This window comes from Hippopotamus amphibius, chromosome 17, assembly GCF_030028045.1.
Source record: "Hippopotamus amphibius kiboko isolate mHipAmp2 chromosome 17, mHipAmp2.hap2, whole genome shotgun sequence".
Lineage (NCBI taxonomy): Eukaryota > Metazoa > Chordata > Mammalia > Artiodactyla > Hippopotamidae > Hippopotamus > Hippopotamus amphibius.
The window spans coordinates 25,697,819-25,723,224 of record NC_080202.1 but is presented as its reverse complement, the minus strand read 5'-3'; the positions used below and the strand labels follow the sequence as shown (position 1 = coordinate 25,723,224).

The following is a 25,406-nucleotide window of genomic DNA, read 5'->3' as shown; positions in this document are numbered from 1 at the left end:
GACCTGTGTCCTTGCCTGGACTGCCCGCCTACTTCCACACCTAACAATTGCTGCTAGCAAGTCAAACAGCGCTTACGATAAGAAAGCGAGTGGGTCTCAGAATTTCTTGAGCCCTGGGGACCTGGGCAGTCCCCCGGGGTCTGGAGAATCTTGCAACTCAGATGATGAAAGCAACAACATTTCAAAGTAAATCCAAAGCTGCATTTTTACACGCAAGCTGATGATGTCAGTTTGCGACCTGGAATTATAAGCAGGTACCCCCAGAACTCCAATCTGAAGTCTCACCCGTGAAGTGGATGCACTGCCTGGGACCGTTCTCAATTGGGGCTCCAGATTTCTGTTTCAGGGACTTCCCAGCGCTGCCTGGATCTGGATGTAGGTGCTTCCCCAATTCGGTGATGTATGAACCTCTGTCTTTACTATTCCTCCTTAGCTAATTATTCTCTTAATTAGTATACTGTGATCTTTGTTAATTTAATAAATTCTCTCTAAATTCTTATTTAACTGAGTGTAGAGTGGTTATTTTGCCAGCGAATCCTATGAACCTTGAAACCGAAAGTAAGGCTTTCGACAAAACACTCCTCTTGATACTGTCCTTTCTCACCTCCCCCTGATATCATGGCGATTTCTAAAAAGGGAACTTCTAAGTTCTTCAGGTGCTGGGCTCCTCGTCTCAGCCCTATTATTAACACAATGCACCATTATGGACCAGCCATTTAAACTTTCTGGGTATCAGCCCCCTAATATGGAATATTAAAGATTTGAATGATTTGTTTTTTAAAGAACCTAGCTCTAAACTTCCACAAAACAGTTGCAAATGCAGATGACTAGAAAATGCTGCATTTTTGCTGAGGAGCTGCAGGCCCAGTGGCCTCTCTACAAAACTGTTATCTGCAAATATCAAGTGAGATAGTCCTTTATTTCTGAGTTTTGATATTTTTTTATTGGAATATAATTGCTTTACATTCTTGTACCAGTTTTTGAGGTACACCAAGGTGAGTTCTGATATTAAATACTGATACAATAGTTTATGTGAGTATGTGAGTGAGTATGTGAGTCCAGAAAAATTCTGGAAGGAAAGAAAGCAAAATGTTCACTGTGGGTTACAGAAGTCTCATACTGATTGGTTTTTTCTTTATACGTCTCCAGGCTTCCAAGTTTTTTCCCACTAAGTTGACAATCTGATAACAGCAAAAACAGCAAGCTTCCAACATCCATACTTAAAAAAAAAAAATTAAGCAGGGCCTGCTAATGTAAGATGGGAAAGCTATTTTATGACTTATAATTGTACATACTCTGGGATTCCTGTGAAAATCAGCTGGAATCATGTAAAGCTCTAGTGAGCTAGTGCCTGGGAAGGCCCTGGGAAAAGCAAAAGTCCTTATATTGTGTTGTAACGTTCCATATTAAAATTTGAACCAACTATTACCTAGTTCGTTTCAATCACAACTACAAAGTCATCCTTGACCAGGTAATGCCAAGTATATTAACTGGTGAAGAACCTGTTTGTGGGGTATGTTAAAGTGCTTAAGCAAATCATTCAAATTATAATGGAGGGTAGAAATATATGAACAGTACTTGTTAATGACTAACAATGACATCTAGTAAAACTGCTTAGAAAACTTATTAACAGTTTAAAAGGCATGTTTCTGGAAATTTCCCGGTTGTCCAGTGGTTAGAACTCCCTGCTTCCACTGCTGGGGGCCCAGGTTTCACCCCTGGTGGGGAAACTAAACTCATGTAACCCGCACAGCCAAAAAAATAAAATAAAATAAAAGCATGTTTCAAAGTAAGTATACACATGTATTTCATTGATATAAGTAAGCAAAGTTTCTTTTAATATCTTGTCAAATTAGTTTCCAAATACCCCAATTCATTTTTGGCACACATTTTCTAGATAGTGATATGATTACACTTACTGATTTGGATCTGATCCATAATCCACCAGGACATCAACTAATTTTGTAAGGCCTAATAATGCTGCAATGAAAAGTGCTGTCTGGCCGAGAGAGTTTACTGCATCAACACAAATTCCTGTGGAAGCAAATAACAAGATCAATACAAGTGAAAAACTGAAAACTCCTTTATAGAGTACTTCCAATGTATCAGTACTACAATTTTTTTAACCACAGTAACACAAAAAACCACAACTCAACAAGGAACACCAGTTATGTACTTCTAAAACATTACTTCCACAGCACTGCTGCTAAAAGAAATAAACACTGAAATCCATTATCTCTACAAAACATAAAAAAACAAACAGTAACACCACGCATCGCTTAAGAAAAGTTAAAAGAAAGTCCAAAACAATGAGCAAAACCGCTAACTCCCTCTACACAAACCTAAAAAAAATAAAACCAGACTGTAGGACTGGAAACCACTGCACAGAAACATTATCACTAATTACCCTCACCCAATAAACGATCGATCAAATCTCCCCCAACTAAAAGAACAAGCACTACACAAAAACTAAACACATTATTTATCAGCTTGTACTATAATATAGCTCTGCCTATTCCAACTTGATTTAAGAAACCACAAAACCACTCAGACTGTGTCCTCCCCCTCTCCTATAAAAGAAGAGAAGAACGATCATCAATGGTTAATGGCAGCTGCGCGAAGCAACACCAACAACCCGTTTCACGCTCAGGAGAGGACACTGCATCTCCTCCTCATGGTTTCGGGTGCTCTACACGTTCAGAGAAACTTCTCTAGTAACAAACTATAGAAATGATCCCTGAAAGTATAGTCTTAACCATAACACTGCCTGTTTTCCCAAGGTGTACGAAACGCACACATATTATACTGATGGTGAGTTTTTCTTACAGCATTTATTCTTTCAAAACATACATTGGCATGTGCTTTCTAAATAATTTGTCATAGCCGAAGCCCGACAAAGCGTTTTGAACAATCCTGCGTTTCGAAAGACATTTCAAGTTGTCACTTCAATTAACATACTGTTTTTCAGCAGCCAATCACACGCCACTTATTTCCAACCCCTCCCCGTTTCCCGAGGCAGTTCCGCAGCATCAAGATTATGTAAAACGCTGACGACTATAAAATGCGCCAGAGCGTGAGCAAGCCTTTCACAGGAAACACTTAGGAGGCAAAGCGGATGTCAAAAGCAACGACCGGAGGCCAAAACCTACCCAGTTTGCAAAGCGCACCATTTAGACTTGTGATCAAAATACCAAACATATAAATATTGTTTGGGATTTTTTTCCAAACTAAGGGATTTTTATGTAGATAAAAATTATGTTTGGGGCTTCCCTGGTGGCTCAGTGGTTAAGAATCCGCCTGCCAATGCAGGCGACACGGGTTCGAGCCCTGCTTGATCCCACGTGCCGTGGACCAACCAAGCCCGTGGGCCACAACTACTGAGCTTATGCTCTATAGCTGGTGAGCACAACTATTCAGCCCACCTTCCACAACTACTGAAGACCCTGCACCTAGAGCTGGTGCTCTGCAATAAGAGAACCTGCCACAATGAGAAACCTGTGCACAACGGAGAGTAGCCCCGGCTCACTGCAACTAGAGAAAGCCAGTGTGAAGAGGAAAATTGGAAGTTTGCACTCAGCTAGAAATAACTTCATGCTTGCTCTGCTTCTGTAAAATCTGCTTGCTGCACAGAGATAAGAACAAGGTGACCTAGCAATCAACTAACCTTAAGATGTTATGATAAGTATGAAATGTTCTACTCCTGCTCCTGCAAATTTCTGTTTAGAAACCCCCTGCACGTAACCCATAGCAACTCCGGGGCTCCGTAACTGCCCGTAACCTATAGTAACCAGGTAACCAATCAACAAATGCTAACTGTACCACGTGCACTGACTCCTATAAAAGTAAAGCTCACCCTGAGCTCAGGGCCCCAGAACTTTAGAGCAATAGCTCATCTGGGACCGCCAGCTTAATAAACCTGAGTTCTCCAACCCTCCGAGTGTGGTGCTTGGTTTCTCGACAGACCCATTTGGTTTCTCGACAGACCCATCCGATTTCCTCAACAAGTGTGCAGAACAAAGACCCAATGCAGCCAATAAATAAATTAGTTTTTAAAAATTATGTTTAAATAAACAGGACAATACATCATTCCCTGGCTTAAAGCTTTAGTACCTCCCCAACTCTTGGGCTAAAGCTAGAACTTTAGTTTACAGGGAGTTCCCTGGTGGTCCAGTGATTAAGACTCCCCGCTTCCACTGCAAGGGGCGAGGCTTCAATCCCTGGACAGGGAACTAGGATCCCGCATGCCACAGGGCAAGGCCAGGAAAAAAAATAGTTTACAAGGTCTAGCAGGTCTGGCCCACACGCACCTCTCCAGCCTTATTTTCCACCAAATTCCCCTACACTTCTGCCATAATGAACCACCTATAGTTCTCATACTCATCATGTTCCTCTGCACAAGCCGTTCTCTCTGTCAGGAATGTTAGAAATAATGGATATTTCGCCCTACTCTAGAGTATTCAATAAACCAACACAACATGATGCCTGGGTTGAAATAGTGGGAAGAAGGATAAACTTCCCATAAAGCTTGAAAAAAACTGAAAAATGAGACAATGTTCAGTGCTGAAGAGGTGGGAAAACAGACACTTTCCTAAACGCAGTTGGGGGTGTTAACTGTTACAATGCTTTTTGAAAGCAATGGGGCAATATCTATTAAAAATTTGACCCAGAAATTCCATTTCGAATATTAAGAAATTATTAAAAGAATCATTATGAAACCATGCACCTGAGATTGGGACTCAAAACCAGCCAAAACCCTGATTTGGGACTTGAACCCACACGGCCAGAACTCAAATCCAGCCAAAACTCAAGATCTTCCAACTGAGATCACACACCTGGTCACAGGAATTAATGAAGCTTGGGTTCTTTTTTTTTCTAGGACATGGGTGTTTTGTTATTTTTATTTTTTAATTCTTTTATTTATTTATTTATTGGCTTCGTTGGGTCTTCGTTGCTGTGCACAGCCTACTCTTCATTGTGGTGTGCAGGCTTCTCACTGCAGTGGCTTCTCTTGTTGCGGAGCATAGGCTTTAGGCGTGCGGGCTTCAGTAGCTGCAGAGCAGTGGGTGGGCTCAGTAGTTGTGGCTCACAGGCTCTATAGTTGTGGCACACAGGCTTAGTTGCTTCACAGCATGTGGGATCTTTCTGGACCGCAAATCAAACCCCCGTCCTCTGCATTGCCAGGCGGATTCGTAACCACTGTGCTACAAAGGAAGCCCCTAAAGCTTAGGTTCTTGATGTCTCATCACAGAAAGAATACAGTGAGAGACAAAGTGACAGGTAAGTTTAGAGATTTATTTAGAGGGAAACACACTCTGCAGACAGAGTGTGGACCATCTCAGAAGGTGAGAAAGGCACCAGGGTATAGGGGCTGTCAGTTTTTGTAAGGGCAGGTAATTTCACAGGCTAATGAGTGGGTGGAGTATTCCAGCTATTTCAGGAAGGAGCAAGGATTTCCAGGAATTGGGCCACCACCCACTTTTTGATCCTTCTGTCAGCCCACTTTCTGATCCAACTGTCATGGCGCCTGGAAGTTGACTTATTCGACATCTTGGATCCATTTGGTTCTAATCAGTTTATGTTATGTCCTCGGGCTATATCATTCTTTCAAAGGTTGTGCCCTGCCCCCTTCCCTCCTGTTTCAAATACAAAGTATTTCATCAAAGCATTGTTTCTGGTGATACAAACTGCAAAAAAAGAAATAAATCTTAATATCCACCAGTAGGTGCACAGCTGAATAAATTATGGTACATACAGATTGTCAACTACAAATTGGTACTTGCCATGGACACTTGCCATCTATCTCTACAAGGATTAAATCACACGTGCTGCTGCAGCTACCGACCTTTAACATACCCTGAAGGGAACTCAGGGTGGAGATCAGGAATGAGGCATTCTGTGCTTTGGAAAAATGGGTGGAACACATCTACAGATAGCTAGATGTTTTCAGGAGCTGATTTTGTGAGCCAGTCCTTGCAGCTCCTCATATCTAGAAAAGCACTAAATCCCGTCACGATGATGTTTGCTCCTCGTGACTAGCAGAAACCCTCTACAAAAATATGTGTCTGACTGTATGTACTCCTCCTTCACCAAGATTACATATATACTGATCTTCCTCCTACCTCTTTGGAGCAGTTTCTCAGAGCTTACTGAAATGCTGTCTTCCAGGCTGCAGTCCTCATTTTGCCCCAAATAAAACTTACCTTGCAACTCTTATGTTGTGCATTTTTTTAGGTCAATAAGATAATAAAATATTAAGCAGTTAATTAAAATGAATTCTATCTGTATCAATTAGAATAGAGTTAGACAAGATGTAACATTCAGAGCAAAAATCTAAACAGGCAGGCAAAATTAGGGAGTTCAATCAATTATGGATTTGAACAAGAGTTTAGCAACTAACTACTTTATAAATATTAAAAATTAAAATCCCAACATTCTTGCAAACAGTAATGGAATTTTAAACTTAGAAGATTATTTTGTGCAAGTGATCCAGGTGCTTTCAGAAATGGAAAATTCAGTGGCACACCATGTCTTACTATGTATACAGTGCAATCAAAAGTGGGGTCTGGCTGCATGCAGCTCAAAAGCCAATAAAAAGGCAACGCTGGTGGAAAGGAAAGTTTGCTTTATTTTCATGGCAGCGAAGGGGGTAAGGAGGGGGTGGACTCCTGTCCAAAGGCCGACTCCCCCACCCCCACAACCAGTGGTTAAGGGCTTTTACAGACAAGGAGGGGGCTACATGCAGAACCAACACAGTCAGCTCTGACAATCATCTCGAAATTGATCATGTGGTGGTCTAGCCAGTGTCATCTTGACTGCTTTGGGGTTGGTTTATTTCCATTTCTTTGAGGCAAATTCTCGGAATTGTGGCAGCTTATGTCATGGCTACGACGTGGTCATCATATAATTAAACTCTTCCACCTGGTGGGGGTTTCGGTATCTATAAGACAGCTCACAGGATATGGCTCAGAATATTATCTATAGCCCTTGAGAAGGAACTAAAGGTCCTTCACTTTGCTTACTGACTAAACTAATATTGTTTTGTCCTGTTTGACTGCTATTCTTTGCTTCTGTATTTTCTCACTTCTCTGATTAAACTTATTCTTTGGCTAAAATTTTTCCACAGACAAAAGGCAGGCTGAGGACATCGTGGGCAAGGACTATAGCATCCTATAGTCTGGGTCCAATCTGCCTTTCAGTCTTTTACTTCCTAAAACATCTCGTACATACCCTGTCCTTCAGACAGACAGACAGACGACAGGCAGACAGACACACACACACACACACTAAACTACCCGCTATTTGTATGCTCCTTTGTTTTTCTGCTCCTGTATAAATTTCCTCTGCTCCATATTTGTTGAATTAACTGAATGAATAATTATAAACTTACAGTATCAAATTATCCACTACTTTCTTTAAGCATTAAAAACAAAACAAACAACAAAAACCAGCACAGAAGCCTCTTTGAATCTCTACAATATCAATTGCACAAGTTGATTTCTAATGATTTTGTTGTCTTTTCATGTTCCTTGAAATAAACGTGATTTTCAAAGAAAGAAAAGCAAGCTGCAGAATGTGTAATAGTATGATACCACTTTCATAAAAACAGATTAGCAACTTTAAAATATATATATATATTCTAAATATATGTATATGTGTGTGTGTGTATATATATCTTTGATTTCACTGGTTAGAATAACCTCCTAGATTTTGTAATAAAAACATTTTTAACAAGGACTTCCCTGGTGGTCCAGTGGTTAAGACTCCACACTTCCATGGCAGGGGTCACGGGTTTGATCCCTGGTCAGGGAACTAACATCCACCCTGCATAGGCCAGAAAAAAAAATTTTTTTTAACAGGAAAAAAAAGCTTTTAAAAGGTCACCCAAGGAAGCATGTTCTAGACATTTCCTGAGAAGGGGTTTCTTAAAGCCACAATCTCAAGTGGAAAAGTGAAAATAGGACAAAAGTGATAATCCAAAGTTTAAGCTCAGGGACCAGGGTAAGTGAGACTGCAAGGGGAAGTTGGCTTAACTCACTGGCATGAGAACAGAATTAACTGAATATATGCTGTTTATCTTTTTGTTCGTTTTTTGGCTGTGCTGCACTGCTTTCAGGGTCTTAGTTCCCTCACCAGGGACTGAACCCAGATCCTTGACAGTGAAAACCTGGAGTCCTAACCACTGGACCACCAGGGAATCCCCTGAATATATACTATTTAATAAGGACAGTTTTCAAAGGCATTACCACCTCCAACAGGAAATTAAGCCTGCTTTTACCTAACGGGAACTACATCACATAATATTCAGTAGAATTATAAGCCGGAAGAGCTAAATCAGACTCCATGTTAGATCTGTTTGACTTTAACCTTTGCTTTTTGTTGCTTCTGTTATTATAATCATACGTGATGGCTGCCTCAGGGAACACTGCCCCTCTGCCTGAATGTTAAACTTAAGTGCCTCTGTTCAGCTCACAGGCAGACAATCTGCCCTGCCCACCTGTGTGAATGCCTGAAATTAACATATCCCCTTACAGAGGCTGGTCATTCCTGGAGATGTTTTGCAAGACTGATGGCCCTTTCACTTTACTTCCTCACAGCCTCTACCTCTCTAATTCTATAAAACAAACTGGCATCCAGACACCAATAAGATGGTTTTTTCAGAGACACTAGTCTGCCATGTTCTCGGTTTGCTGGCTTTCCAAATAAAGTCGTATTCCTTGCCTCAGCACCTCGTCTCTGATTCATCAGCCTGTCAGGCAGTGAGCAGAGAGAGCTTGGACTCGGCAACAGAATTAAGAGATTTTGGTGATTTTTCTAGCCCAAGGTGCAATGACAAGTGTGATGTATGTATCAAGGCCGCAGCATAAAACCAGACTAGCTCCCTTAAGTAGATGTCAGGGAAAAAAATCTGATTTATTAGCCTGGAATAATTTAAAAGGAGGTTCAAAAATCAAAAGAAAAATATTTAGATGAAGTAAATGAAAAAATCAGTATACTGTACAAATAAGGCAGATTTTAATTTGCATTTAGCTAAACAAACATCATTAAAAAAATCACAGCACTGGGGGGAACAGAATAAGCCATCTTAAAACAATTAAGGATATGTCAAAATTATATTTCAGGCTACTTTAAATCCATTTTCCTTGTAACTCTTCCTATCCTGTTATTCATAACAAGACCTTTATGTCAACCAATAGAGGATCAAAACCCAGACATGTATCCACCCAGCAGTACAAAGCAGGGCTAATTCACCCAGGAACAGTGGCAACAAGCACAGAAACCCTTCACTCACAAAGGCAAACAGAGGATACTAACTACTTAAAAACCCATTAACCCATTAACGGGGGGTGGGGGGAGAAAGGCCTCACTCCCCAGAAACCCACAAAATCACTTATAAGAAAGGCAGAAACTACCAAAAAACTACTTAGCAGGAAATTAGCAGAAAAATCTCTTTAAACAGATTAAAAATATGCAGAAACCACTCAGAAGGTGCTCTCTCCCTTTTACTCCCCCAAAAGGAGAGTACTCAAAATGAAGATCATTAAGAATTTCAGGAAGTAATAAAAACTAACAACTAACAAATATAAAACAAAGAAAACCCAGGTCATCATACTAAAAATTACCTTCTCTTTCTTACCAATGCAAAAGAAAATAACCCCCAAGAAAATAACCCCCACATCCAACAAAACACCATCCAATGTACAACTGACATATATTGAAAAGGAAGTACTCTCTCGCTACTTTTGGAATACCATGATGATAGACAAAACCACTCAGACGGTGTTCTCTCCCTCTTGCTCTCCCAAAGGAAGAGAAGAACGATCATCAATGGCTGATGGCAGCTGCACGAAGCAGCACCAACAACCTCCTTCACGCTCAAGAGAGAACACTGCGTCTCCTCCTCGTGGTTTCGGGTGCTCTACACGTTCAGAGAAACTTCTCTAGTCACAAACTATAGAAATGATCCCTGAAAGTATAGTCTTAACTTTCGCCTAGCAAGCCGCTGCTGGGTGTGTGGTAGCTGTACACTTATCACTGAGGATGAGATAGTTTTCCCATTTCTACTTCTACTGGAAAAAAGAGGAAGAGCTCTTGCAATACAATCTCTCAAATGCTATCACTTACCAACTCATTTTAACATGTTAACTGGAAATGTAATTTAACAACTTTTAAAACAGCCACACTTAATTAACATAATACTGAACGACAGCCTATGACAACCTGCGTCTTTAAAGCCCAGGAGGCATTCACGCCACAGATCTGGTAGAACCACCACACCCCTCAAAAGCTGTAAAGGAAAGGGCGGGCCTTTGCCTTTGCTAGTGAGAACCTAGCTGATTCCACTGATTTGTAAATCTCAGCAGTTGCATTCAAGGCTGTCCTAAAAGTTTGACTTTCAAACACTGGTGAGAAAGAGGTCACCATGACTGAGGCAGGGATGGGGGCTGGGAGGCTGAGAACCAGCGCTGGAAAACAGAGCTTTTGGGGGTTTTGCCATATGATTGCACTACTTGTTCACACTTGCTAAAATTTTAAAAATAAAGCTGGTTGCTGCATTTGACGTCATTTCTTCCCTCCACAAGTACCCCAGTGCCAACTATGACTAATACTAGCTACTATCTATGGTGAGCTTGCCAGGCAACAGTCATCGTTGTAAGTGCTTTAACTATGAGATCAATGCAAGTATAATCATCCCAGTTTTATGGACAGGGAAACTAAGGCACAGAAAGATTAGGTAACTTGCCTGAGGTCTGTTAAATAGCAGAGCTGGTAGGCGTCACCTTAACCATCATCCCCCTTTCCTATGTGCTAAAGATTACTCTAGGTACTAGGCAAACAGAGGTCCCTACTCTCACACACAGCTTACATTCTGGTGAGGGAGAGAGGTGACAACAAATAGCCAAGAGGATCGGATGAGGAGGCACGCAGAGGGCTTTCAGTGTTGAAACAGAGAGGGACTTGGTGCCTACCTAAAGATTTGGCTGCTCGGGGAAGGCCCCCCTTTGGGGTGGCATACAAGCAGAGAAAACAAGGAATGCAAAGACCCAAAGAAAGGAAAGAGGTTGTGTGTTCCAGCAACTGCAAGACAGCTAGGGAAATGATACCCAGCAGGGCCCTGTGGGGCTCCTGGGCACAAAGCCTCTCCGTGTCCCCTGTTGATTATAGGAAAACAGCCTTCATTCAGCCTCCATGACCTTCCCTCAGTTCCAGTGGGCAGATTCAAGCAGTTGTTAATTAATGAAGGGAGAGGATGCGCCAGACCTGGGAGAAACCATCAAGAGCAGCCTTGGGGCAAGCCTGTTTCCCCAGCAACGATACACACAACAATATCTTCGAGCCATTTTGCAGAAGTTGAAACCCCCTCCAGGTGGGAGAAGTTAATGATGAACGACCGTATGCTGCCCACAGGCAGGTAGACCCCAGACCAGTTGGACCTGAAGGTTGGTGATGCTGACTCCTACTTCCCTCACCACCCACCCATCAGAAGAATGCAGGACTGTCACTGCCTTGATCCTATCGCCCACCCCGACCACGAGCCCCAACTATAAGACCTCTCCCTATTCCCCAGAGAGGGGGGTCACAGTTCTTGAGGCGCTAGCCTGCTGTGTTCCCCCTTTGCCTGGCAAAGTGATAAAGCTATTCCTTTCTACTCCTCCAAAGCTCTATTTCTGTATTTCTATTCGGCATCGGTGAACAGAGGCCAGGGTTTTCCTCGGCAACAAACACAGGGTATGAGGAAGAGGAGAGGCGCAGGCAGGCAGATAGCTGAGGATTTTCCACACAAGACCAAGGCCTGGGGAGTCTGGATTTTAAGGGTGAAGGAAAGCCACTGAGAGGTTTTTTGTGTGTGTGTGTGGTGCATGGGCTTAGTTGCTCCATGGCATGTGGGATCTTCCTGGAGCAGGGATCGAACCTATGTTCCCTGCATTGGCAGGCAGGTTCTTAACCACTGCGTCACCTAGGAAGCCCCACACTGAGAGGTTTGAAGCTGTGGAGACCAGTTCTGAGGCCACTGCAAACGTGTCTGTAGGAGAGATCATGGTGGCTTGCATTTGGGCTTAGCAAGGAAGAAGGAGGAAAACGTGGGCTGTTCCGGAAGTTGCGCTGAGAGGATGGGACTCACTGGTGGACTTGCTGCAGGAGTCGGGGTGGGGTGTCAGGGAAAGAGGTTTCAAAGCTTGACATGTTGGTTTGTGCCTGGAACAACTCAACGGATGGTGCTGCTACAGGGAAGACTGGAAAGAGACAGGGATTTCTTTACAGAGGGACAGACTGGGGTCAAGGACCTTCCCATAAAACCCACAGCTAGTAAATATCAGACCAAGGAGTCAATTCCACAGCATACACTGCTTTGCTCACAGCTCCCAACCTCTAAAGAGGACCAAGAACTAAGTTAGGCTCACAGTGAAAGCGTGGCCACTGCAGATCCAGAAGGAGAAAATCATGCAGGAACCACATGGTATATGGCTAGAGTGGAAGAAAGAGAAATTAACTGCCATCTGGGGATGTGCTTCCAAGACCGGGAAGCAATCCCAAAGCGTCATTAGCAGGGCAGTGGGAGGGGCACACTCTCAGGAGGTGCCTCTCCTCACCTGCTCCCTGGGATGATTAGTTAAGTCCTTCTTTATTCTCAGCCCTCCCACCCCTCCCAACGCTCACCAGCCTCCCTCAGCAATGACCTTTCCTCATACTTGGCAAAGAACTAGAAGCCGTCAGTTAACAAGCCCTCAATGTGGTCTCGTTCCACGGAGGAACCCACCTACTCCTGAACTCCCTGTCTTCTCCGGCTGACTTACAGGCTTCCTGCCCATGGGGAGCTGCTCCCTCCCATAACTCGATTCCTCCTGCTCTACTCAGTCCTTCCAACTGCAGTCAGACTTGCCCTCCCTTCCTAATTAAACCCGACACGCACCCCCCATCTTCCCCGCTTCCCCCAGCTGAATGCACACGCACCCCTATGCCCTCCATCACAGCCTGAGTGCTTCTGGGAGTTCTTTCCCCCAGCTGGCAAGCCTTCACATCCCTCCAGTGATCAGGCCACCCCTAACCAGTTTCTGTTTCCACACAGGACCAGTGGATACTTTTCTATCTGCATCTTCATTTCTCATCTGCTTTCCACCCTACTTCACTGTGTCCTGTTTGGCTTCCATCAAGCACACTCATGTGGTTTCCTGCCTATCTCTGGCTGTTCCTTCTTGGAATTCTAAGTCCTTTGCCATTCATCTGCTAAAGGTAAGAAATCTCTCCTAAATGTGCCCTAAACTTAACTCTTCCATCACTGCCCATCCCACTGCACTACCTAATTCTGTTCCTCCTCCGTTTCCCCCGTTAGCACGTGGAACCATTGTCCACCCATTTGTTCAAGTCATAAGACCCGACACAGCTCCTCTCACTTACACCTTCAGTGAACCTGATTAAATAAAATGTATATTTCAAGGCCGGACAAGAGAAAATTACACACAAAATTCTGTGTGTGTGTGTGTGTTTGGGCCTCTTCCCTCCTTCCCTGAGTGCAGTGTGTATCTGCATCACACATTAATCAGAGCACCTGAAAGATGCACCACTCAACCGTAAAGATCAATTTTTTTCTTTCTTCTGCCACTAGCAATGGGACTTCTTAAAAGAATAGAGTTCTTTCTTAACTCTATAGAGGGGCATGGTGACTTGCTGCTTACTTCCTACAAGTGCACCTGGACTACCTGTTCCTTGGTGAACTTTATGTAAAATATCAGTATGTCATTTTGATGTTCAATCCTCTGTCTGGAAAATATATATGATTGTGTCTTTCGACTTCTAACAGCCTTTTGAAAATCTGTTTCTCAGGTTATAATCCTCAGATTGGCTAGAAGAAAATTCCTTTTTTCCTTCTTCGTAATTAATTGAATTTTCGTCAACAAATCAACCCCCAAGTCCTGTCAACTTTACCACTTAAATGTCTTTCAGATCTGGTCTTTCTCTATCATCACTACCATCCTCTCCCAGGTAGATGAATGCAGTAGGGCCAAACTGGTCTTCACATTTGCCACTTCACCTCTCCCATAAGTATAATCACCACATATCTTTTGGAATGACCTTAAAATGCACAGCTGATGTAGTTAACTCTCCTTCAATAGCTGCTCTTAGCTCTCTGTCCACCATGCTTTGGCCAAACTCTGCCTTCTTTCATCCCTCCTCTGTGCTAAAGTGCTATAAACCCTAGGCCTATACGTGTCCTATTTCCTTAGCTTGGACTGAGATACAGAGAAAGAAATCACCATGGAGGGGACTTCCCTGGTGGCACACTGGTTAAGAATCTGCCTGCCAATGCAGAGGATGTGGGTTTGGGCCCTGGTCTGGGAAGATTCCACATGCTGTGGAGCAACTAAGCCTGTGTGCCACAACTACTGAGCCTGCGCTCTAGAGCCTGCAAGCCACAACTACTGAGGCCTGCACTCCTAGAGCCCGTGCTCCACAAGAGAAGCCACTGCAATGAGAAGCCCATGCACCGCACCGCAATGAAGAGAAGCCCCAGCTTGCCACAGCTAGAGAAAACCGGGGTAGCTTGGAAGATCCAACACAGCCAATAAATAAATAAATGTATTTAAAAAAAAAAGAAAGAAATCACTATGGAGGACAAGAAGGGATGTCTGCCTACATGCGTTGGGAGAGAAGGACTTGACTGACAGGAGAGTAGAGAAAGGGAAGGTAACTTTGTTTCAGTACCCTTGGGCTGCCCCACCCCACTAGTGGAAAAAAAAAAAGCTCAAATCACCTGATGCATAAATTACATCAGGGAAAAAAAAAAAAGCCAAACTGCTTCAGACAAATTCTCCCTCATTTCAGAGAAAAATCACAGCTTAGGACTTCCTCCATGCTTCCACTGCAGGTGGCACAGGTTCAATCACTGGTCGGGGAACTAAGATCCTGCATGCCACCTGGTATGGTCAAAAAAACAAGAAAGAAAGAAAAAATCACAGCTTACACAAAAGTTAGGTGAGGATAAAAACCACAACATCTACTGCACAGGTTAAAAACTGCCGTGCAACTCAAACATGTTAAAAAAAACAAACAAAAAAATGAAACAGAAACAGACACCTAGCCGTAAATATTCACCTACATTCTGTGACAGTAACATAAGAAGAAACCGCTCAGGTGTGCCCTCCCTCCTATTCTTCCAGAGGAAAAGAATAGTCACCAATAGCAAATGGCAGTTATAGAAGCAGCACCAATAGCCCACTTCACACTCAGAAGAGAATGTGTCTCCTTGTGGATTTCAAGGACTCTACACAGAAACATCTCTAGTAACAACAAATTATAGAAATAACTCCTAAAACCATAGTCTTGACTTTAACCTCACAAGCTCTGCTGGGTCTGTGACAGCCCCACACTTTTTACACATGGCAGCATCTTCCCACATTTCTCTGGTTTCAGAAATATCATATAAATGATTTTTCAAACTGTTGATACCAAATCAAACTTGGGTCCACATCCCCCTGCATGGGAAAGCCAATCTAGTGTCAGGCTGTGGTGAAGGAAAGTGCAGTGTTTATCCCAGGGCACCAAACAAGGCGTTCAGGCCTTTTAAGCAATGGCTACCTGTTCTCCTTGCTTAATTACACTGTCGTCATATAAAACTTTTTAAAATTCTGAATACTCTCAAGGGTTTTTTTGTTTTTTTCCTTTAAGAAACTAAGACAAACTTCTCAAGTAGCCTATTACAGACCAACAGCCAATCAGAAGCTCTGGCCTTTCTGTTTCTAAAAACACTTAAGATTGTCCAGACTAGTACAAGACATAAGTGTGCTCCAGTGTATCAAATTAGATTTCTAATCTTAAATATGACACACAGCTTCTGTGGGTGAGATTATTTTATTTTTTTATTTTAACCTTGGAGCCTAAATTTCAATTTGACCCTACTCACGTGAGTGTGGACATGAGGGGTGCTTGTTGGGCTCACCAGGGTACGTTTTTTGTTTTTCAAAATTATGTACCAGGGCCAATCTTAAATGGGGAATGAAGAGGTTAATTCTGAAACAATTCTCTCCATTAAAAAAAAAGTAGGAATAAAGTAAAACTGTAGTTCTGTGGTATTTTGGCATTTTGAAAGATCCTGTTTTTAATGGTACTTTTGTACATTTTTATACTGAAATGTTTTTTTAAAACTTTACACTGTATCACCATTATTTTTAAATAGGTCTATTTGGACTTTGTTTTTTTAAAAGTAACTTGGTGGTGGTTCAGTGGTTAAGATTCCATGCTTCCAACTACAGGGGGCATGGTTTCCATCCCTGGTCAGGGAACTAAGATCCCCCATGCCACACGGGGTGGCCAAAAAACAAACAAAAACCAAACAACAGAAAGAATCAAAACAAAGCAAAGGACTTCCCTGGTGGTCCGGTAGTTAAGAATCTGCCTTCCAAAGCAGGGCACTCAGGTTCCATTCCTGGTTGGGGAACTAAGATCCCAGATGCCACGAGGTAACAAGCCTGAGCCCTTTTCTCTGTAGCCCGAGAGCACTACAGCTAGAGAGCCTTCGAGCCGCAACTAAGACTCGATGCAGCCAAATAAGTAAGTAAGTAAGTAAATAAATAAATAAAATATTAAGGACTTCCCTGGTGGTACAGTGGTTAAGAATCCACCTGCCAACGAAGGGGGACACGGGTTCGATCCCTTGTCTGGAAGATCCCACATGCTGCGGAGCAACTAAGCGCCACAACTGCTGCAGCCTGTGCGCTCTGGGGCCCGTGCTCCACCACAAGAGAAGACATTGCAATGAGAAGGCTGCGCACTGCAGCAGAGAGTAGCCCCCGCTCGCTTGCAACTAAAGAAAGCCAATGTGCAGCAACAAAGACCCAGTGCAGCCCAAAACCACACAAACAAACAAAAACAAAAACAAAAAAACTAAACGTGTCACTGGGAATTCCCTGGCAGTCCACTGTTTAGGACTCCACACGTTCACTGCTGAGGGCCTGGGTTCAATCCCTGGTCAGGAACTAATTAAGATCCCACAAGCTGCTGGGCCCAGCCAAAACAAAACAAAACAAAACAACTTCTCAGGTGAGTATGAAAGGTAATGCACCCTAACCCATACCAACAACAAAAAATCATTTAAATGTGGTTTCTCCTACTCATTAATTACAGAAAAAAACTATTTCGACAGACAGTACTTTATTCAATATATTCCAGGCCCCTGATTAATCTTGGAAATAACCCTAAGAGATGGAGGAAATGGAAACTTACAGTGCATACTCTTGAAATCCAAAATATTTACAACCAAAAACTTTTAAAAAGCAAATACACTCAAAAAAGATGAAAGAAATATGAGATAAACACTGGGGACTTGAGGATTAATTTAGGAAATCCACTGCTCGACTATAGAGTAAGTACAGAGAAATAAATTCCTTTTATAAAGTATGATTAAGGGGGAAAAAAAACCGTGAAGAATAAATGCCCCCAGATCGAAAAACACCCCCCTCACATACACTCAAAATACAAATATCCTTCAGAATTGCCAGGAACAAGCATTACCCTTGTTCAATAATAGCAACGAGATGGGGAAAGTTTTTATCATTATCTGAGACAGTAGGACGAGTAAAGAAATACATCCTACAGTTTTACCGACAACTCAAAATACTAAAAAGAAACCTCCAAATCTCTTTCTCTCTCTCTCACACGCACACACACACAAACAAACAAAAATAAGAAACACCAAAACAGGTGTACCATTTTGAGCAGGACTTATAAACGAAACCACTCACACGGCATTCACTCCCTCAAATATCCTTGACGAAATTAATAAAACTATCAGGAAAAAAATGCGATAAACACAAAAAACTTGAGGAATTAATTTGGAAAAGCCAACGCTTGACTGGAAGAACACGTAGCGAAAAAAAAAAGCAACACTTTTCTAAAGAAACCACATGTTAAAAAACAGAGTACTCCTACTTCCAAAAAATGCAAAACGACGACCCATAAAAAACCAATACAAAGGACAAGAAAATTAAAACAGTCAAAACGGTTCTTCAAGACATATAACTATACACAAAACCACTCAGACAGCGTCCTCCCCCTCTCACTCTTCCTAAAGGAAGAGAAGAACGATCATCAACGGCTGATGGCAGCTGCACGAAGCAACACCAACAACCGGCTTCACGCTCAGGAGAGAACACTGCGCCTCCTCCTCGTGGTTTCGGGTGCTCTACACGTTCAGAGAAATTTCTCTAGTCACAAACTATAGAAATGATCCCTGAAAGTATAGTCTTGACCACCACTCCCCGCCGCTGCTGGGTCCGGGGCTGCCGCGCACTTTGTACTGATGGCGACATTTCGGGCCACTCGATCGCCCCCTCGGAAATACATTTCTTTTCGTCTTACAGCCCATGACTACTCGGTGAAATGGCAAAGTTCTAACCACCGCTTTCGCCCCTAGATCGTCCAGAAACACGTCAAGCAGCCACAGGCCTCATTAACATGCGGCTTCCTGGCAGCCAGTGGCGCGCTGCGCGCAGCGGACTCCTGCCGGAGGCGCCTGTGAACCCCGCCCGCCAGGCCCGGCGCCGCCTGGGCTCGCGTCGCCCCTCTGCAGGCTTAGCAAACGCGCTTCCCGCCACCGGCCCCCCTGGACTGCCTCTCGCCCGCTGCAGGAGTCCGCGGACTCCGAGACACCAGGGTTCCTTTGCCTTGATAGAGAGAGGGGAGGGGAGAAGGAGAAAAGAGAGACAGAAGAGAAAAGAACGAGTCCAACCCCTATAATAACAAAGCCACCCATGGTGGTTCTCCATGATAGGCATTTTAACCCACTGTCTCCCGTCATCCTCTAAACAACTGAAGGAAAAGGGTGTGATGATTTCCCCGTTCTCATGTATGCTGGCTACAGCATCTGGAAGGCCAAGGTGTCTTTGTCAGGAGGTCTAGTCTCCAATCAAATTCATTTCTCTAAGAAAGCACTAAATACAGCATCCCTCAAAGTTCGGTCTTGAATGACTGATCTTCCTGGCTTCCACATCTCAGAGGAAGCCCACCCATTTACTTGTGGCAACTGTTTCCTCACTTAACTTCCTATTGTAAAAATGCTTTTGCCCCACGTCTTCCAGCATGCCAGAAAGCACAGTGCTGCCCAGACATGCACGTGGTTTTCGGAATCAACTACATTTTTTATTGCATCATAGTAACATGACTAGTGACTATCAGTTGCATCTCATCTAACCATCCTAGTAGAATCTCCCTGGAGACATCCAAATGCTTTGAATTAAATCCCTCCAGAGAAATGGACAGTGTTGGGGCAATCTGGCCAGGTCTGGGACACATCTCCTTGGTGTAAGAGCAGTTCCTTATGTCTTAAAGAGTTATAAGGTACCTTCCAGTCACTTTCACCCAAGGGCCCCTTGTCTCTGGTCTGGGTCCTTCTGTATCTAAGACTTTTCCATTCTCTGTTTCTCCAACCTTTCTGGGGACCATCCATGCCAATCCTTGGCTTCCTATGAGCTCTCTTCACCTCTTCCAGATGCCCTTCCTGACCTTCCCAGCTAACAGTGAGGACTACGTGCTTTGTATCCCTAATTATCTTTGTAAGTGCCTTCACACACTGTGTTATAAATGCATTTATTTCCCCCTACTCAACTGTGAGGTCCTTAAAGCAGAAACAGTAAGCAGCTTTTGGCAGGACAGAGCTTTTTACAGGAAAGAACTCTGCAGGAGGCCCCTTTTGTCTTGTCACTTTAGCAAAGCTATATTGTAACTAACCTTAAACCAGGCACCCCCATGCTCTACTCAACTCCAGCCCAAGCACACCTTCCAAATCTTTTGATCACACAATACCTTGCCTAATCTGTTAGTTCTCTCCATAGATCAAAGAAGTAGAAATGAAGAATAAGTAATTAACAGGTGCCAGATCTCTTCCCTAGTTTCCCCTTCAGTAATCTTGCAAACAAACTGTGTGAACAAATAGTGTAAACAAGAGAGCATCTACAGAAAGATCACAAGAAGTCAACAAACTTGCAAGCAGTGGGGAATGGTGATAACTGTGACCCCCATCTCCATGATTAACTGATATTACTTCCCTTTACTCGGTTAAAATTTTCATGGCCCAGCAGAATCTTGGAAGCTGGTTTTCAGGGACACGAGTCCGCTTCTCCCCAGACTGCTGACTTTCTGATTAAAAGCAATGTTTTCTGGTTCTACCGACACTTGCCTCTTGAGCACTGATTTTCAGGCAGCGAGCAGCTGGACCTGAGTTCAGTAACAGATTCAGGTCTTGTTTATCTCTGTACCTCTAGCCCTTTACCCTGTGGCAGCCTCCCACTTTTTATTGATGGTGGCATTTTTTCCACATTCCTCTCTTTTCAGAAATATCATATAAATGCACTTTCAAAGAGTCGTTTTATATACAACTTAAAAAAAATTTCTGAATACTCGAGAGGTTTTTTTTTTAAGAAACTAAGACATCAAGCTCTTCACCTATTACAAATCATACTCAATGAGAAGCTTTTATCTTTTGTCTGTAAAAAACACTAACACTCCTGGACTAGTTTAAGACAAAGGTGTGCTAGGGTGTGTCAAATTAGTTTTCTAATCTTATAAATATGACACCAAGCATCTGTGGATGAGACTATTTATTATTTTTTTAAAATTTTAACCTTCTAAAATCTTGAATTTCGATTTGACGCTTTTACTTTGAGAACCTCTGCTGGTTATTCACATGAATGTGGATGTGAGTGGTGCATTATCAGTGATGAAACAAAATTATTTTTAAGACAGGACAAGAAAAATTTAACATAAAATTTTCTCTGCCTTTTGAGCCGCTACCCCTCCCCTTTAGCGTGCATTGGCATCTGTATTACACGTTAACTAGATCCCCTTAGACACAAGAATGCCTATGCACCGCCCCCTGAAAAGAAAACAAAAACAATTTCCTCCTGGCACCAGCAAGGTAACTCCTTAGGTGTTCCTTTCTCAATCCTGTAAGGGATCAGGATGACTCACAACTCACCTTGCTGGACTATGTAAACTGTCAATGTTACTTTGACGTATAATCCTTTGTCCAAAAACTCATGTCACCGTGCTTTGACCTCTAACAGCAAAACAGTCCTCAGAGCTTTCCGAAAGACTATATCCTGGGTTATAATCCTCAGGTTGGCTCGGATAAAATTTTCCATTTCTTTCTTAGATTGACTATACTGATTAATTTTTTCCTAGACATCAGGCTCACCTGGGTAGCTTTTCAAAACAATGTACCCAAGGCCAATTTAAAATAGGGAACAGGACTTCCCTGGTGGCACAGTGGTTAAGAATCCCCCTGCCAATGCAGGGTACACGGGTTTCAGCCCTGGTCCAGGAAGATCCCACATACTGCAGAGCAACTAAGCCTGTGTGCCACAACTAATGAAGCCCGTGAGCCTAGAGCCTGTGCTCCGAAACAAGAGAAGCCACCACAATGAGAAGCCCGCGCATCACAAGGACGAGTAGCCCCCGCTTGTCACAACTAGAGAAAGCCCGTGGGCAGCAACGAAGACCCAACACAGCCAATAAAATAAATAAATAAATACATACATACATACATACATACATACATACAACTTGCCAGGTGAGTCTGAAAGGTTTCATAACCCTACCCTTACCTCCAAAGACCCTGACCTAAATGTGATTTCTCTTGTTCATTAAACAAATAAAAACCCCCAAAACCAAAACCCCCTGCCATTTCTACAGTACTTTATTATGTTCTAAGCCTTCTACTAAACCCTTTAGATGACTCACTCCACTTAACCTTGGAAAGAACCCTAAGAGGTTGAGAAGACCCAGGCCACAGGCTGTCTCTTGCTGCCTTGAGCACGAGCATCCCTCCCTTTTGTATCTTGTGAATCCTTATCTCCTTTCGTATAATCCACAGGAAAGGTTCTCTCTGTTTTGCCTAGAGACTAGAAGTTGTAGGTAAAATTTAACAAACTGACCTGACTGAAGTAAACCCATAAGGAGAGAATTAGGCAGTGGAAGTGCCTGGGGGGGGGGGGGGGGGGGGGGAGAGGCTGAAAATGTAACAAAGGGGAAATCAGGGTGCACTGCCTGAGGAGCAGCGAGACATGGGCATTTCTCATAAATGCTAAGGAAGCCGATCATAGGGCAATCACTCCCATGAAGGGGTAGCTGGGAATGAACTACTTATTAACCGGAGTCAGCTTACCAAGCATAAGTGCTATGAAGAGCAAAAGGCTAAGAATATAGCCAGCCTGAGTCCTGACCTGAAGCCCACTGGCCATTCCTGACAAACAACAGCCTTGTATTTGTTTGCCCAGTGAACAGCAATGGGCAGCTCTGTGGCAGATCAAAAAGAAAAATGAGACCCCAAATCCCTGTTCTCTGGGACATTACTAAAGACAGCTCCTCTTTAATAGACCCAGTGAGTTATCAACTGGGTGCTCAGCGACAAACCTGGCCTCCCTGGAGGAACCTGAGACCACACCCTACATATCTCATACCCATGTGATGTACACAAACACTCCACCTTTTGAGTATCAAAGAGAGTAGAGTGAGGGTAGTGGGGAGAGAAGGAGAGAGAGAGACAGAGAGAGGAACATGATCCTCAACTATAAAATGTTGAAAAAAGGAATGAGGCCTTATTATGTGCCCCACCGTGAAGTCCCTTCTAGCTCTGATGTTCTCGTATTTCTTCATTTAATATTTGCAACAATACTATTAGGAAGATTATTATCTTTGTTTTACAGACAAGGAAATGGAGCACAGAGAACTTAAGAAAGTTCTGCTTGGTCAGATACAGTGCCAGACCAGGATTTCAATCCAGGAGGCCTGACTCTGGCATGCAGCAAATGACAGTCATCGCACCCCAGCTGTAGATCTGACTACCTGACATGTAGTTGATTGACATCCTTGAACTGAATGTCTCAAAAGCACCTCAAACCCAACACATCCAAACTGAAGTACTCTTGCCCACTCCTTAAAACTAGGCCTCTCCCAGTTCCCTACCTCAGTGATGGCAACACTATCCATCTATCTAGGGGCAGAAGCCAGAAAACAAGAGTCATCTTTGACATCTTCCTTCATACCAACCTGTCACAAGTGCTGTTGACTTATCTCCTAGATACTTCTCAAATCCATCCACCTCTCTCCAGCTTCATCACCTGCCCTGGCTTATCAAGTGGTCATCTTTCAGCTGGACAGAGCTCAGCCTACTTTCATCACTGCCCTTCTCCAATCCATTTTCCAAGCAGCAGCAGGGCTTCCTTTCAAACTTCATGTCCAATTATGTCACCTTTGAGAGGCAATTCTCCATGGCTCTCACATTTCTCCATGTCAGGCTTTGTCTGGAGTATCTTCTCAAGGATGTCTGTATAATGAACAGATTTGGAAGCTAGAGACAGGGTCTTCTTCCAGGGCAAAGGGCAGGTCTATTTCCTATCCAGTATGATAAAGAATATCTCTATATGGGGCAGAGGTCTGGCAGGCTTACGCCTGTTATAAAAAATTCAGGTAACTTAAGCTTGAGTTTCCAAAGCCCCTCTCCTGTCATGCAACCCACACTGTGTGTACAGACATCACTTGGCCCTCTTGGCATTGCTCTCTAGGAACTGGGGCTCTCTCCAAAAATTGCAGTATTTTAGCTACTGCTATTTGTTGCTGGGAGTAATAAACTGTCCTTTGTCTCTGATTCAGGAATCTGTTATCTTCTATCAGCATCCACAAAACTGAGACAAGCTAACTTGTCAGTTTGCAAAGAGGGTAAAACCTCAGGTCTTGACAGACCGCACCCATTTACCTCCAACCTGCAGAAAATACTTCAGTGGCATCTCACTGATCTCAAGATGAAGGTGAAACACCTTGCAATGACTTACAAAATACTATATGTCTTGGCTCTCTCCCTGTCTCTCCAATCTCATGCTTTAGCTCACATCTCCTGTTCTCACTGTCCCACATTCATCCACTTTCTTGCAGTCTTCCATATTCATTATGCTTCTACCAAAAAAGACCTTTACACCTGTTGTTACCTTTGCTTGAAATGTACTTCCTTGCCCTCTTTCCCTGGTTAATTTGTGACACTGTGGTATAATAAATACATATTTTGGTTTTTATCCTGGCTCTTGACCAGAGCTCCCAGAACCTTTGTAATTTCCTAAGCAATAAAGGTGCTCTTAAGCACCTTCTGTTCCAACATTTGCTCTTTGACTTCACTCCCTGACACAGAGCTCCTAAATCCCTTGGAGTTTCTGGGGTGACAGGGGCATCTTTTGTTCTAATTAGAGGACTCTTGGTGGGATTCTGTCAACAGCTTCATGATGGAGGCTTGTCACCAGAAGGAAAAAGCTCTGATTAGAAGCCTGGAGCTTTCAGTCCCACCCTCACCCTCTGGGGAGGAAAGAGGGGCTGGAGACTGAGTTAATGATCTTTCATGACCATGTGATGAAGCCTCCATAAAAATCCCTGAACTATGGGGTTCAGAAAGCTTCTGGGTTGGTGAACACATGGAATGCAGGGAAGGTGGCACACCCGGAGACGATATGGAAGCTCCACTCCCCTTCCACACACCCCGCCCTATGCATCTCTTCCATCTGGCTGTTTCTTAAAAAGTTGTAGCCTTTTATGATAAACCAAGAATCTAATAAGGAAACTGTTTCCTGAGTTCTGTGAGCTGTTCTAGCAAATTATGGAACCCAAGGATGGAGTCTTGGGAACCTCAGATTTGCAGCCAAGTTGGAGAGAAGTTTGGGGAAGATGCGGGGAGTGGACAGTCTTGTGGGATTTGAGTCCTTAACTTGTGGATCTGATACCATCTCCAGGTAGACAGTGTCGGAATTGAATTAAACTGTAGGACCCCCACCTGGCGTCAGAGAATTGGTCAATGTGGGAAAGAACACACACATCTGGTACCAGAACTACTGTGAGAGTAGAGAAAAAAATAACAGTTTTCCCTTTCATAATTATTTCTAAATCTTAAATCTTAGATATTGGGACCTCTTCCTCCCTGATTCCCACACAGCTAGTACCTCTCCTTTGCAGTACCTGCCACAGTTGTGATTTTATTCCTTGGGTGATTATGTTATCCTATGTTTCTGTCTCTAGACAGTGACAGGAGGGACTCACTGAATTACCATTTAGTCTCCAGCCTTTAGCACTGTGCCTGGCACAGGAATGTACTCAGTAAATAAATTCAAGCCTACATATGGGAAGTCATGAGGAAGTATATGACTGCAGTAGAATAGTAATAAGAAGCAGACCATTTTAAGATGCGTCAGTTTTGCTTAGAATAATTTTAGATAGAGGACTAGCCCCAAACACCCAAATTGTGGGCTGAAGCCAGGCTCTAAAAGGCCTTAGGACACTAATCTGTTTTTAGAGAGTATTTCTACCAGGTCAGAAAATCAAAACAAGATTTTTTTTTTAAGCACTTGAAAAAATAAAAAGATAATTCCTGATCTGGCCTC

The 25,406-nt window shown here is 43.2% G+C and overlaps 1 protein-coding gene, 3 non-coding genes and 1 pseudogene across 6 annotated transcripts in view; all 5 read right to left on the bottom strand.

The window, feature by feature from the left end:
• The window catches only part of TEX14 (testis expressed 14, intercellular bridge forming factor), a 100,072-nt gene that overhangs the window by 55,992 nt on the left and 18,674 nt on the right, over window positions 1-25,406 (bottom strand). For all 3 annotated transcript variants that reach the window (XM_057715802.1, XM_057715800.1, XM_057715803.1), the window contains exon 2: window positions 1,920-2,034. In XM_057715802.1, the coding sequence (XP_057571785.1) occupies window positions 1,920-2,034 (115 nt within the window). The remainder of the gene's footprint in view (window positions 1-1,919; window positions 2,035-25,406) is intronic.
• LOC130841151 (small nucleolar RNA U3) lies at window positions 2,543-2,753 on the bottom strand. Its single transcript, XR_009050189.1, has one exon. It is a non-coding gene; the product is annotated as a small nucleolar RNA U3 (small nucleolar RNA).
• Window positions 9,766-9,980, bottom strand: LOC130841147 (small nucleolar RNA U3). The gene has a single exon (XR_009050185.1). It is a non-coding gene; the product is annotated as a small nucleolar RNA U3 (small nucleolar RNA).
• On the bottom strand, window positions 15,121-15,320 carry LOC130841152 (small nucleolar RNA U3; annotated as a pseudogene).
• Window positions 18,024-18,239, bottom strand: LOC130841148 (small nucleolar RNA U3). The gene has a single exon (XR_009050186.1). It is a non-coding gene; the product is annotated as a small nucleolar RNA U3 (small nucleolar RNA).